At 48.4% G+C, this 13,856-nt stretch overlaps 2 protein-coding genes across 2 annotated transcripts in view; both read left to right on the top strand.

The window, feature by feature from the left end:
* Positions 1 to 880, top strand: part of actr6 (actin related protein 6) — a 7,163-nt gene extending 6,283 nt beyond the window's left edge. Inside the window, exons 10-11 of the mRNA XM_085415087.1 lie at positions 1 to 84; positions 221 to 880. The exon at positions 1 to 84 is cut by the window's left edge and continues 55 nt beyond it. Of these exons, the coding sequence (XP_085271213.1) occupies positions 1 to 84; positions 221 to 350 (214 nt within the window). The 3' untranslated portion in view covers positions 351 to 880. The remainder of the gene's footprint in view (positions 85 to 220) is intronic.
* A 274-nt stretch (positions 881 to 1,154) lies between these two features.
* Positions 1,155 to 13,844, top strand: fcsk (fucose kinase). The gene is made up of 23 exons (XM_085415082.1): positions 1,155 to 1,543; positions 4,783 to 4,934; positions 5,200 to 5,250; positions 5,318 to 5,443; positions 5,560 to 5,632; positions 5,790 to 5,887; positions 5,971 to 6,051; positions 6,301 to 6,420; positions 7,245 to 7,416; positions 7,491 to 7,597; positions 8,365 to 8,466; positions 8,634 to 8,807; positions 8,905 to 8,978; positions 9,753 to 10,108; positions 10,248 to 10,482; positions 10,563 to 10,729; positions 10,805 to 11,032; positions 11,108 to 11,251; positions 11,322 to 11,441; positions 11,512 to 11,699; positions 12,509 to 12,608; positions 12,707 to 12,930; positions 13,596 to 13,844. Exons 1-23 carry the CDS (start codon positions 1,459 to 1,461, stop codon positions 13,668 to 13,670), a joined length of 3,252 nt encoding a protein of 1,083 aa, XP_085271208.1. The 5' UTR covers positions 1,155 to 1,458; the 3' UTR covers positions 13,671 to 13,844.
* The last annotated feature ends 12 nt before the right edge of the window (positions 13,845 to 13,856 follow it).

Below are 13,856 nucleotides of genomic sequence, written 5' to 3'. Positions count from 1 at the left end.
TCCCGGCTTCAGAGAGCGGCTGGAGGCGGAGCTGCGGGCGCTGGTCCCCGCCCACCTGCCCGTGTCTGTCGTGTTTCCTGCAAAGTAAGTGCTCCTCATCCTCACAGCCTCAAAATCTTCACCAAGTGGCGTTAGAGATGAGTAAACGTGGTTGGTTAGCTGACCTGCGGATGCTGCTGTCCGATGACGGAGACTTTAACGCTGTGTTTGTGTCTCGCAGTCCCGTCTGTTACGCCTGGGAGGGCGGGAAGCTGCTGGCTCATAACCCCGACTATGACGAGATGGTGGTGATGCGGGAGGACTACGAGGAGAACGGGCACTGCATCTGCGAGGAGAAGTTCGACATTTAGGAGTTCAAACTGAGCAGAAACATCGATAGTGATGATTTGACTTATTCCACTTTCACACGTGTCCTGCTACCACGGCAACAGTGTGTGTAAAGTGTGGAGTCTGGGTGGGGCAGGTTTACAGGTGGGTGGAGACTGAGGGTCCCCAAACCTGCAGGTCTGGATGCTCCTTGGACGGCGTGCTCGGGGCATTCAAACCACTGCTGCTGTTCCTGACGTTTATCCCCGAGAACCTGCAGCAGCCGCCTGCCTCCACCTCTGCTGGCTCAGTGGAGACGGAGGTGTGCCCGCCGCCGGGAGATCAAAGGCCCAGGGTCGAAGTCATGGCTCATAAATGTGATGTTTCAGCTCTTTATTTAAACTTGGGAATAAAAGGGAGTGAGCAGTCCCAGATAATCGCTGAATGAATAAACTGTAAGTGGTCAGAAGACTGTTTTTGTTTGTTTTTACAGTATTTTTAATGTTTGTGTTCTTTGTATGTAAATCTTAATTTGCATTTATTAAATACAATAATAAAAAAACTCCAGTGTTCATTTTTGAGTGGTTTTTTTGATATCTTTTGATATCTTTTGATATCTTGAATTGTTTAGAGGGTTTGGATTGAAACGGGTGCTCGGTTTTTACTCTGGGGTGTCCCGCGGTTTAAAGTGTTTCCTTTACTCCAAGTTTTACTTTTTTTTTCTTTGAAATATTATACACTAGTGGGGTTTTTGTTTTTTTCTTTCAACTTCTATTGCCTGTATCCTTAAAAGTAACCGCCGCACCGGGAGGTTCCAGTATTGAAACCAAGCGCTACAGGTTGCTGCCTACGGAAGCCCGGGCGGTCAAACAGCGCAGAATTGCAGATGGTGGTCACAGAGAGGAAACGGGTGTTTTAGTGAGACCAACTCCTCAGACGGGTTGGACCGGATACTCTCGCAGGGCTGACCTGTGCCTGTACCATAAAAGCCACTTCAGACGTTTCAGCCTGAAGGTTTCAGCCTCAGGTGATCCTTCACGGACACCTGTTTAACCGGAACAGGTCTGGCTAGCCCCGCCCCTCCGGCGGCAGTGAGCCGTGCAGTAGCTGCTGTGGTAGCCTGGGTTAGCCCAGGTTAGCTGTGACCGTGTGATGATGTCGGAGAGCTGCGGGTTCCGATGGACCGTGGTGGTGCTGACGTGCCAGCATAAAGACAGCGTTTACGCGTTCCAGAGAGGTGAGGCGCATGCGCGCAGTACATGCTCTTTGAGCTTGAGTTACACCGAGCGGCCTGAGGGGGCGCTGGTGGACACTGATGAGGCCAGTTTATTAGGACTAATTTTAGAGATGTTGGACAAATGGAAGAACGCAGTCTTACATATTTGTTTAATATGTGCATTGAAGGACATGTCCTGGTCAAAAATGACTCCAAGGTTCCTCACAGCGTTACTGGAGGCCAAGGTAATGCCATCCAGAGTAAGAATATGCTTAGAGGACTCTCCATTTACATGCACAAACTGGAGTCTATTAGATAGATATGATACAAACCACTGCAGCACAGTACCTGTAATACCTACAGCATGTTCTAATCGCTCTAATAGGATATTATGGTCGACAGTATCGAACGCTGCACTGAGGTCTAGCAGGACAAGCACAGAGATGAGTCCACTGTCAGAGGCCATAAGAAGATCATTTGTAACCTTCACTAAAGCTGTTTCTGTGCTGTGATGAGCTCTGAAACCTGACTGAAACTATTCAAATAAGCCTCTGCAGATGATCTGTTAGCTGTTTGACAACTACTCTTTCAAGGATGTTTGATATAAAGGAAGGTTGGAGATTGGCCTATAATTAGCTAAGACTGCTGGGTCTAGAGATGCTTTTTGAGTAAAGGTTTAACTACAGCCAGCTTGAAGGCCTGTGGTACATAGCTGATTATTAGAGATAGGTTGATCATATTTAAGATCGAAGAATTAATTAATGGCAGGACTTCTTTGAGCAGTTTTGTAGGAATGGGGTCTAAAAGACACGTTGATGGTTTGGAGGAAGTAATTATTGAAGTTAACTCAGAAAGATCAATTAGAGAAAAAGAGTCTAACTTAACATCAATGGTACTAAGAGTAGCTGTAGATGATATTACATCTGTGGGATGATTACTGGTAATTTTTTCTCTAATGATAAAAATTTTATTTGTGAAGAAGTTCATGAAGTCATTACTAGTTAACGTTAAAGGGATGGTTGGCTCAACAGAGCTCTGACTGTTTGTCAGCCTGGCTACAGAGCTGAAGAGAAACCTGGGGTTGTTCTTATTTTCTTCAATCAGTGATGAATAGTAAGATGTTCTGGCTTTGCGGAGGGCTTTCTTATAAAGCAGCAAACTATTTCTCCAGGCTAAATGATGATCCTCTAAATTTGTGACACGCCATTTCCTCTCCAGATTACGAGTCATCTGCTTTAGGCTACGTGTTTGAGAATTATACCACGGAGTCAGGTACTTCTGATTAGAGACCTTAGTTTTCACAGGAGCTACAGTATCCAGAGTCGTACGTAGGTAGGAGGTGAAATTATTAACAAGATAATCGACTTCTGTTGGGGTGGCGTTCAGATAGCTGCTCTGCTCTATGTTGGTACAGGGCATTGAAGATGATAACAGTGGGTGGATTATATTCTTAAACTTAGTTACAGCGCTTTCAGAAAGACATCTACTGTGATAAAGTCTACTCTCCACCGCTGTGTAATCAATTATTGTAAAAGTAAATGTTATCAGGAAATGATCAGACAGCAGAGGGTTTTCAGGAAACACTGTTAAATGTTCAGTTTCTATGCCATATGTTAAAACAAGATCTAGAGTGTGATTACAGTGGTGGGTGGGTTCTTTTACATTTTGAGAGAAGCCAATTGAGTCTAATAACAGATTAAATGCCATGTTGAGGCTGTCATTTTTAGCATCTACATGGATGTTAAAATCACCCACAATAATTATTTTATCTGAGCTCAGAACTAAATTAGATATAAAGTCTGAGAAATCAGACAGAAACTCTGTGTAAGGCCCAGGTGGACGATAGATGATAACAAGTAAGACTGGTTTCTGAGTTTACAGCTGGGGTGGACGAGGCGAAGCATCAGGCTTTCAAATGAATTAAAAGTCTGTCTTGGTCTTTCATTAATTAACAGGCTGGTGTGAAAAATTGCTGCCACACCGCCCCCTCAGCCTGTGCTTCGAGGTTTCTGGTAGTTAGAATGACTCGGGGGTGTTGATTCATTTAAACTAACATAATCATCCTGCTGCAACCAGGTTTCTGTAAGGCAGAGTAAATCAATTTGTTGATCAATTATTAAGTCATGTACTAACAGAGACTTGGAGGAGAGAGACCTAATATTTAATAATCCACATTTCACTGTTTTACTCTTTGGTTCAGATGTGGATACTGTATTGTTCTTTCTTTGTAATTGTTTATGTTTACGTTGTTTGTTGCTGGTTTTTAGTTTGTTTTTTGTCTGTTTGGAAGCTGACACAGTCTCTATGGAGATGGGTTTTTGGGGGGGTAGCAGGAGGAGAGAAGCTGCAGAGAGGCGTGTAAGACTGCAACTCTGCTTCCTGGTCCCAACTCTGGATAGTCATATTTTGGGGGGTTTAATAAATTTGTCCATATTTCTAGAAATGAGAGCTGCTCCATCCAAAGTGGGATGGATGCCGTCTCTCCTAACAAGACCAGGTTTCCTCCAGAAGGTTTGCCAATTATCTATGAAGCCCACATCGTTTCTGGGACACCACTCAGACAGCCAGCAATTTAAGGAGAACATGCGGCTAAACATGTCACTCCTGGTCTGATTGGGGAGGGGACCAGAGAAAACTACAGAGTCCGACATTGTTTTGGCAAAGTTGCACACCGATTCAATATTGATTTTAGTGACCTCCGATTGGCGTAACCGGGTGTCATTACTGCCGATGTGAATTATGATCTTACTGAATTTACGTTTACCCTTAGCCAGCAGTTTTAAATTTCCTTCAATCCGAATCAAAATCAGAAATACTTTATCCCGAAGGAAATGTCGCCTGCTCTGGCCCCTGTTAGTCAGTGCTGGTGGACACTGATAGTGTCTTGGGTGCCTTGAAAAGCGCTATATAAATCCATTAATATTATTATTATTATTATTATGTCGCTGATCATTTATTGCCATACATAAAATGTCATTTTTTGCCTGTTGCCAAATATCCTAAAATTAGCTTGGTCATAGTTCAACGATAGTGTATTGATCTCAGTCAGCTGATCTAAACCTTTGCTGTTGCGTCCGAGCTGTGTTGGATAAATCTGAGCTGCAGTAGAGCCACTGAGGTGCAGCTGTTTGCTCTAAAATCATGCAACACCCACTCAGTTTATAGACTCCTTCTAAAGAGGTTTCTTTTGGAAATGTTCCTGCTTGCAGTGAGAGTTTGGCGTTGTTATGATCTCACTTCTACTTTTGTGTGTCCATCAGAGCTGGAGCTGAGGCAGCAGCGGGGTGTCCTCTCTGCGGGTGCGTTGGTTTTGACCGTCAGGGACCGCCAGGAGCCGCTGGGCAGCGGCGGGGCAACGCTGAACGCTCTGCTGGTGGCCGCGGAGCACCTGAGCAGCAGAGCCGGGCACACAGTGAGTCCTCAGCCGCTCTCCTTCACCTGATCCTTAGTGACCATGACCCTGCAAAAACCAGAGAACCCAAAGATGTGCCCGTTGTTTTGATCTAGAAAGCACATGATCTCCTCGGATCGTTTCTCTCTGCGTGATTCTCGGTTTAGAATAATCCTCCTTCGTCTTAGCTGTGTCTCAGTCTGAAACATGCTGCTTTAGCTCCTCCCACTGCAACAGGAGACAAACTGTCACACGTCCTTTATGCGATCACCTGTTTTTCTCTCAGGTGGTGACTGCCGATGTTCTGGATGACGCTTACATCCTCATCCTCCACACGGTGAGTCACACAGCAGCGCCTCTCTGATGTTTTTGTGCCGCGGCTGATTTTTCCGATCGGTCCTCAGGGTCGGGACTTTCCCTGGAGCTCCTGCAGCCGAGCGTTCTGCTGGCTTCCTGAAGAGAAGCCCGATCAGAAGGTCCAGGCTCCAGTCTGCTGTCTGGATCTGCTGCTGGACCGCCTCAGCAACCAGGTGAGCTTCCACACCGTCCCCAGAAAGACCCTTTAAACGTGGGATGCTGCAGGGTTGAGTGTCGGGGCCACTTCAGTTTGCCTTGAATCGCTGAACACTGTTGTGTTTTCGTTCAGATCTGTCCCGGTTCTCCTCCCGGTGTTTGGGTCTGCAGCACCGACATGATCCTCGCTGTCCCTCCTGACTTTGGTAAGTGTGCCACACACAGTACTCTCAGTGCACACATACAGTACTACTGCATGCTGGTAGAGCACAGTGAGAGGGTCGAAGCCCCGGTGATCCTGGAAACGTCATGAATTTAATCGAACCATCCCCCTCCTCCTCGTCACGCTTTCGTGTTGGTCAGGTTTGTCCTGGGACGGATTCTCAGGTGTTCGGGTTTTGGCGTTACCTGGTGACGTCACCTATGCAGCCAATCATGGGGTCTACCTGTCCGACTCACAGGTGCTCACTTAGTTCATTCACACCTTTTTTCCATGTGCTCTCCTCTTTTCTCTTTTGAATATTTAAATGTTGTTTTCCGTCAGGGACGAGTCAGAGACATCATCTATCGAGGCACCAAAGAGCAGATCCAGCGCGCTGCAATGCCTGATGGGAAAGTGCCACTGGTGCGTCTTCTAGCTCAAATCAAACACACCTTTTAATTCTCCAGGAGAAGCCATTTAGGCTCAAACTGAAACACATCACAAAGTCACTGACAGATTCTCCACGGCCGAATACTTTAAGACTGATCATTTTATACTTTTAATCATTTTAATATAATTGTGATTTTTTTTTTAATGTCATTTTGAGCCTTTGTGTTTAATAATCACTCTGCACATGTTGGTTTATGCTCATGGTGAGGTGTGTGTCTGCAGGTGTCGGGTCCGGTCTTCTTCAGCAGGTCCGTGTCCGAGAAGTTACTGCAGACTCACGTCACGCCGCCTCTGGACGGCTGCACTTACCTGGGGCTGGACTCTGGAGCTCCGCCCCTCCAGGTACGTGTATTTGTCATCCAGGGAAGTTAGTCTGGAAGAGAACTAAGACTTGGAGATGTCATGATGAAGGATGAGAGTTTCAAGTGGAAAAAAAAGATAAATACGAGAAAGTTGCTGAAGTTGTGTAATGGAAAGAAAAAATGTTTTTGGGATTAAAATAAATTAAATATATGAAATTAAACACCAAATATATGATACATGAAACTATGAAAGTCCATAACCCGAGCATTGATGTGATCTACAAAAAATAGATCAAAATATTATATATGATATTATATGTGTGTAAAAATGAAGTGAAATGATTTGTAATTAAAAATAAAAAGTCAAAACAATCCTTTCACTAAATCGAGAAATATGAGTTTTAACAAAACAACTAAAGTTTGAGTTACGATGCTGATTTTATAAAGTGTGTGACTGTGAGTCCCGCCCACAGGACTAACATGACCTCTGACCTGTACTCGTTTACCCGAGATCATAATCCCGGTTTGAAACATCGACACTGAGCGGCGTGAATCACCGTGGAGACGATGTTGGGCTTTTTGTAACGACTTTTGTTTGTCGGGCGAGTCGCAGTCATCGTCATGGCTACTAGACATCTAACCGTAGAAAGTTCAGATCCATCACGCGTGACGATGAGGCCCTCACACGACGAGATGTGCTGCGTTCAAGGCGCTACAGAGTTACCTGCTCCGACAGATGGCCGGCTGTAATTTAACGTCCTGTCGTCCATATTTAAAAGCAGCAGCACGAGCTGGAGCGATAAAGATTCCCGAGTTGTTTCCTGGTGGATGCTGATGTGACTCCTCGCTGTGGTTCCTCCTCAGGTGTCTCTCTTCCTGGACGTGTTAAAGTGTCTCTGCTCGGATCTGACTCGGGATCAGTTTGTGAGCGAGGAGCGAGCCGGCTGCAGTTCAGCGGTCGGGCCGCAGGGGGCGGTGGTGAGGAGCGGCAGGGCAGAGCTGTGGAGGATCCTGAGAGGAGCTCCGCTGAGTCTGGGTCAGTTTCTCCACCTCCTCCGTTCGCTCTTTCTTTATGCCGCCGTTGCCTGCTGACATGTCCTCGTTTCACAGTGTACGTCCCCGGCGGTCGCTACGACTACCTGACTCTGTCTGGGAAGGCGCACGTCGACCGACTGAGCCGCGATTGGACGGGGAGAAACACTCTCTCGCATATCCAGGTGATTGTTCCTGCCTCCATCCTTTATGTACAGTTTATGAATAATTGTGTAATTGGTGCTTGTTTTTGTGGGCATGTGAGAAACTAAGCGCTTCCCCGACTCCAGCTTCCCCATGTTGTCAAAATGAAATAAATACATCAGAAAATGACAAGTGAATTCATTCAAACTGGAAATACATGTTAAACACATTAAAATATTTTTATATGTTAATTCCTTAAATGTGTCGTTAATTAATTAAACTACATTACGAAGTTTTGTAAAAACATGTAGTTGTTTTACAGTTTGATGAATTATGTCACGTTCTCTGTCCTGCACTGTCTCGAGCGTCTTTCAAAGCTTTTCTTTTAATGTTTTTATTTAAAGGGACAGTACATATGCACCTGTGACTTAATTTGAAATGCATTCTGGGATACCCGGTGTCCAAGGACTTCCCAGCAGAGGCTCTGCCACTCCATCAGGATATTATCTAGGATCTCTCTGAACTGCAAAATAATAATAAGTTTTCAAAATAAAACGACTTCATATTTTGAATTGTTTATTCTCTCGACCCTCCATACGTGATGTGGGATGATTTCTGACTGAAGGACGACAGCTTACTTCCACAGATTTGATCATCAGCGGAAAATTCACGGAGGGTTCATTTAGTGAGACAAATGTCACGCAAGCTCAGCGATGACTGCAGTTCATGTTGTGGCCACCAGAGGTCAGGCCTCCATTATTGATCAATCAACAAGCGTTTAACTCTGCTCCACTTCCTGTTTCATCAGAACGAGGACGTGTTGAGCGAAGGAGGTCGGGTGATCAATAGCGTTTTGGAGGGAGCCGTTTCCGTGGCTGCAGGAGCAGTGGTGCAACACTGCCACCTACAGGTGGGGAGGAGTTTCAGACCCAGACTGTATTCTGACTGCACTCTCCTGAGAGCAGAGTCTAGTATTTCCACACTGCATGTTTCTCCAGACATGATGTTAGATCAGAAGCAGGAAGTCAGTGTTTTTATGGAGACAACGTGTCAACATTTCCACCGTCTGACCGTCAGGGTCCTCTGGACGTCCCAACAGGCTGTCTGCTGTCAGGTCTCGAGCTGTCGACCTCACCAAGTCTCCGGCTCCTGCCTCTCAGCAGTGACATCATCATCCAGGGACATCGGATTGAGCTGGGGGAGCTGCAGCTGTACGTCTACACGGTGATGGGAGCGCACGACGACCTGGAGGTAAAACACAGGAGATCTTTATATTCTCCTGGGCCGCCGCCTCCTCAGGGCATATGTGGCGTTCCAGTGTTATCTGATGTCTCCTCCTCTTCCTCAGATCTCCTCTGACGACAGCAACGCTTCCTTCCTCAACCAGACGTGGAACAACTTCTACAGCAGGACGGGAACACAGTAAGACTCAGCACCTCTCACCCACAGCCGGTCCCTTAAACGGCTGCCCCCCCCCCCCCGAGCCGTTCTTTATCTTAAAATGTGGGGGCGATCGTGGCTCAAGAGTTGGGAATTCGTCTTTTAATCGGAAGGTTGCCGGTTCGAACCCCGGCTTGGACAGTCTCGGCCGTTGTGTCCTTGGGCAAGACACTTCCCCCCGCTGCCTACTGGTGGCGCCAGTGTCCGGCAGCCTCGCCTCTGTCAGTTACAATGTAGCTGCCATCACCATCATTTACATTTTATGTAAATGAAACTGAATTTAAGTGAAATAAAAAGTTCTCCTGAATATGAAGAACTTCACAATAAAAGCCTCATTAAAAAATTCATAATTTATGCCTGTTCAACGCTGGAAATTAATTGGAAATACATACAGGAAATGCTGAGATTTATAAAAATAAAAAAAAAAAGAATTAAAAAATACAAAAATATGATTGATTAGTCTAATCAAGAAAGAACTACAACTGTGGAGGTAAAAGAATTCCCACCTGACCAGATGTGCTTCATCTTTCCCTCCTCCTCCTCCCAACACTCACGTCGTGTCCTCGGCTGCACAGCTTCAGGTTTTAGTTCAGAAACAGTTAAACTTCCATCTGTTTGATGTAGTTTGAGCTGAGACTTCTGGATGGAAAACTTTTGTTTTTATGTCAGTATGTTAGTCATATTAATGACATCGTTGACCTCCTGACCTCCACAAATGTCACATGTGTGTGGTTGTGTCTCTGTGCGTGTCCTCAGGTCGGAGGAGCTGTGGGTTCGAGGAGAACGGCGCTCCCTCCTGGAAGCTCGCCTCTTCCCAGTCCTCCACCCCAGAGGAGGTGCTGTGGGTCTAGAGGGAGGCGTGGCCTGGCTGCTGGGGGGGGACGGCTGCCTGGGAGGGTGGAGGGAGGCGTGGAGGCTTTCTTTGAAGGAGGTGCTGTTGCTCACCCACCAGGAGACGGAGCTACAGCGAAGGGAGGAGCTGCTGTTCCTGGTGGGAAGGCGGCGTGTGGCCGACGCCCTGAGGGGGCGCTCGGACGTCTGCCTGCTGCCTTGCGTCAGGGCCGCTGTGCTGGGAGGCCAGCAGGGGGCGCTGCTGGAAGCTCTGGACAGCAGTGAGTGTCCGCTCCTCTATGATGGGCCCATAGAAACAGCCAGTTTTGGCTCCTCCTTCTGTGTATCAAATAAGTTTTCTGATTGGCCAGTTTCAGGAAACTTGCTGAGGTTCCTTTGGTAATTCTAGTTTGTTTTCAGTCGCTGCAGGGAGCAATGAGCAGGGGGTGGAGCTCGGAGCAGATCTGGGCGTGGCTGCCCGCTGTCTCTCCTGCATCGCGGACGTGTTGGTGTGCATGGCCAGCGGGCGGGGAGGTCTGAGGAGCGGGCCAGCGGCTAATGAAGCCTGGAGCTCCGCCTACGCCATGTTGGAGGAGGGTGACCTGAGGGGCGGAGTCCACGCACTCACCGTGCAGCGGCAGCACTGGCTCAGCAGGTGGGCGCTGCACTGTTTGTGTCACATGGTCTGGCTGATATAGCGATGGTAAACGCCTTGGGTGTTGCTGCCTCCTACAGGCCTGATCTGCTGGTGCGGGCGGCGCGGCACTACGAAGGCGCCGGACAGGTGCTGTTACGGAAGGCTGTGATGTCATCTCAAAGATTCATCTCCATTGGACAGGGCAAAGTCCAGCCCCTTGGACAGTGGCAGGAAGTGGAGTGTCCAGCTAGGCTGGATTTAGCAGGTCATTGGATAAAGGTTCATGGTGCATTCAGGGGCAGTTGGTCCTTTAGACGCTGACCCTGTGTCTGTGTTTCAGGCGGCTGGAGTGACACTCCACCAATCGCATTCGAGCACGGGGGCTCCGTCACAAACGTTGCGGTGAAGGTGGACGGGAAGCGTCCTATTGGTGCTAGAGCACGTCGCATCTCTGAGCCCCGCCTCCTGCTGGTCAGCTACACTGGAGGGCGGAGCAGTGGGATTTCCACGGAGACGGCGTGCGACAGCCTGGATGACCTGAAGGATTACAGTCAGCCTCACGCTCCCGGTACATCGTTTACCGGCTAAACTGGGACAACAGGAAGGAAGTGGGAAGCTGACTGTGTGTGTCTGTGTGTTACAGGAGCGCTGCTGAAGGTGGTGTGTGTCTGTAGTGGGCTGGTGTCCCTGACCTCCCAGCATCCTCTGGGGCATCAGCTGATGGAGCGGTGGGGAGGAGGGGTGGAGCTCCACAGCTGGTCGGAGCTGCCGACGGGATCGGGATTGGGTGAGAAACAGGAAACAGAGCTTGTAGGTGATGGAGGAGTTCAGCACTTTGATTGGTCCTCTTTCTGCAGGTACCAGCAGCATCCTGGCGGGGGCGCTGTTGGCCGCGGTGTACAGGTGTACCAGGCGAACCTATGACACGGACTCCCTGATCCACGCCGTTTTGTACCTGGAGCAGATTCTTACCACAGGTTTGTCACGCCCTTCATCACTAAACACCTTCTCCTGCTCCTTCTCATCTTCCTCCTCCTCCTCCTGCAGGAGGAGGCTGGCAGGATCAGGTGGGGGGTCTGGTAGGCGGAGTAAAGGTGGGTCGATCCAGAGCATCCCTCCCCCTGCAGGTGCAGGTGGAGCGTCTCAGTCTTCCTGAGGAGTTCTCGCTTGCTCTGGAGCAGCACCTCCTGCTGGTCTACACCGGGAAGACCCGGCTGGCCCGAAATCTGCTGCAGGTGGGTACTTTCAGGATCAACCAATGAGACGCTCTCTGTGTACGAGCACGCTCCTTAATTCTGCTGCTTAAAAAACACTGGCAGCACCACGACGTGCGGCTCCTCAGGAGTTTTAAAGACAGGTTAGGAGCACTCCTCCCCCTCCTCACCCACTGACGGGGGAGAGAGGGGGAAGGAGCCTGCTTCCTGAAGTCCAGCCGTAGGATGGTTAAGCTCACATCTGTCCTCCACCCTCCTGTAATCATCCTGCTGCATGTACCTGGAGGCTGGAAATCACCTGTGCTGCTCAGACTGCGGTCCACCTGTCGGGTTGTCTGGCTGCACGTCTTTGTTCCCAGGACTGATCAGACATCACAATAATGACGATGATGATGATGATGATGGTGGTGGTGGCATCCTCCACACTGATACAGGGCTGGTAGACGAACTGCAGCAGCTTCAGATGGCGGGTTGAGGTTTCCTGTCTCCAGAATCTCTGAAGGCGGAGCCATCAGGGGCAGCAGCTTGGCCTGGCCGGAGTCTGCACATCTCTCTCCTGAGGGGGATGGAGCTGCAGGCGAGGGTGGAGGTGGAGCTGTTGGAGTGGGCTCTCCTTTCTTTCCTGTCTGCTCCACTCTCAGCTCCTCTTTCATCTTAAAAAGTTAAAAACAAAAGTCGATTCATGAAGTCAAAGAGGAGAAAAGTGAAACTCGTCAAGGTAAAAACAAGCAGAGCGAATGTGACAAGACTCCGAGTAACAGAGAGCCGTCAGGGTTGGAATAAAGCTGCTGAGATGAAGCTGGTGATGATGATGTGTGTCCTGCATGCAGGATGTGGTCCGCAGCTGGTACAGCCGCCTGCCGTCGATGGTGCAGAACGCCCAGCAGCTGGTGTGTAATTCAGAGGAGTGCGCTCGGGCCTGCGTGGACGGTGAGACGCTTCAGTGGGACATTTCCTACATTTCCCAGAATGCAGTGTGCCCAACGTCAGTGTGTTTCAGAAAGGCTAAATGACCACTTCCCCTACAGGTTCTCTGTCCAGGCTGGGGGAGTGTCTGGACCGCTCATGGCAGCAGAAGAAGCTGATGGCCCCGGGCTGCGAGCCAGCGTCAGTGCGCGCTATGATGGAGGCCCTGAGGCCGCTGGTCCTGGGCCAGAGTCTGGCCGGGGCCGGTGGCGGCGGCTTCCTTTATTTGCTGACTCGAGAGCCCCGACAGCGGGAGGCGGTGCTGCAGGTCCTCAACAACATGCCGGTAAGAATTGGTCAGGGTCAGAGGTCAAATTTATTCTATTCTATGAATAGAACAAACATAAATACAAGACCTGAGTCGGTGATATGCTGTACGTTCATGTAATACCACTTTGAACCACAGGGCGGAGCAGCGAGTCCAACGTATCTACGTTTGATGTCGTTCAGCTTTAATAAACCCACACATTCACAGGTTCGCTTTACAGGAGACGGTACAGTTTGTTCAGCAAAGCTTTTACAACAGCAGTTGACCTTTGACCTTTAGTCAGGAAAGATGACTTCACAACCCACTGGGGCCTCAAATAAACCCTGTCATTAGTTTTAAAGCTTAACTCAGGTTTAAAATCTTTAGTTCAAAACATGTCAGAGCTGCTCCTGTAAAACAAAGTTTATAATGAGCTCAGTGTGGACTGATCTAGACAGTTTATTTTCTACTCTTGACTCTGGATGATGTCACAGAGAGGCGTCTGATCAGAAGAAGCAAGCTTAAAAAAAAAAAAAAAAAAAAAAAAGCCTAAGGTGGGAGGAGCTAAATTGTCTTGTTTTCTACGGGGCTGGCGTGTGATACAGGGGGATTATTCTGAACTGTGGATCATGCTAAGCTGCTCTGGCGGAGCAGAGTAATTCCTGACCATCTGTCCTGTGTTGATGGTTTCTGGTGTGTTTCAGGGTCTGGGAGACTTCAGCGTCCACTCTGTGGAGCTGGACATGGACGGACTCACAGTCCTTGCACCGTTAACCTGAGAACGCTCATCGTTCCTCGGCTTCAATCATGAACAGTGATGAAGAGGAGACAAAGAAGAGCTGTGTTCAAAGTTTGTGTTCTGGTTTTGTAGGAATCTGATTTTATAAATCAAACTGATTAATCAGGAGCATTGATCTGTATCTTGGCAGAATAAATAAAAGCTCAGTTTTGGACTGTTTGAGTCC

The sequence above is a fragment of the Rhamphochromis longiceps genome, linkage group LG7 (assembly GCF_057381845.1).
Source record: "Rhamphochromis longiceps isolate RC_006_pf linkage group LG7, R_longiceps_female_GT1.1, whole genome shotgun sequence".
Lineage (NCBI taxonomy): Eukaryota > Metazoa > Chordata > Actinopteri > Cichliformes > Cichlidae > Rhamphochromis > Rhamphochromis longiceps.
Note: the sequence above shows the minus strand (reverse complement) of the source record. Positions and strands in the feature narration are given on the sequence as shown.

What these genes read in the sequence shown, in the direction of transcription:
- fcsk (XM_085415082.1), top strand. Translation starts at nt 1,459, where the DNA reads ATGATGTCGGAGAGCTGCGGGTTCCGATGGACCGTGGTGGTGCTGACG. An exon ending in AGGAGCTCCGCTGAGTCTGG is followed by an intron (nt 7,417 to 7,490) that starts GTCAGTTTCTCC and finishes CTCGTTTCACAG; the next exon opens with TGTACGTCCCCGGCGGTCGC. An exon ending in GCTGGAAGCTCTGGACAGCA is followed by an intron (nt 10,109 to 10,247) that starts GTGAGTGTCCGC and finishes GTTTGTTTTCAG; the next exon opens with TCGCTGCAGGGAGCAATGAG.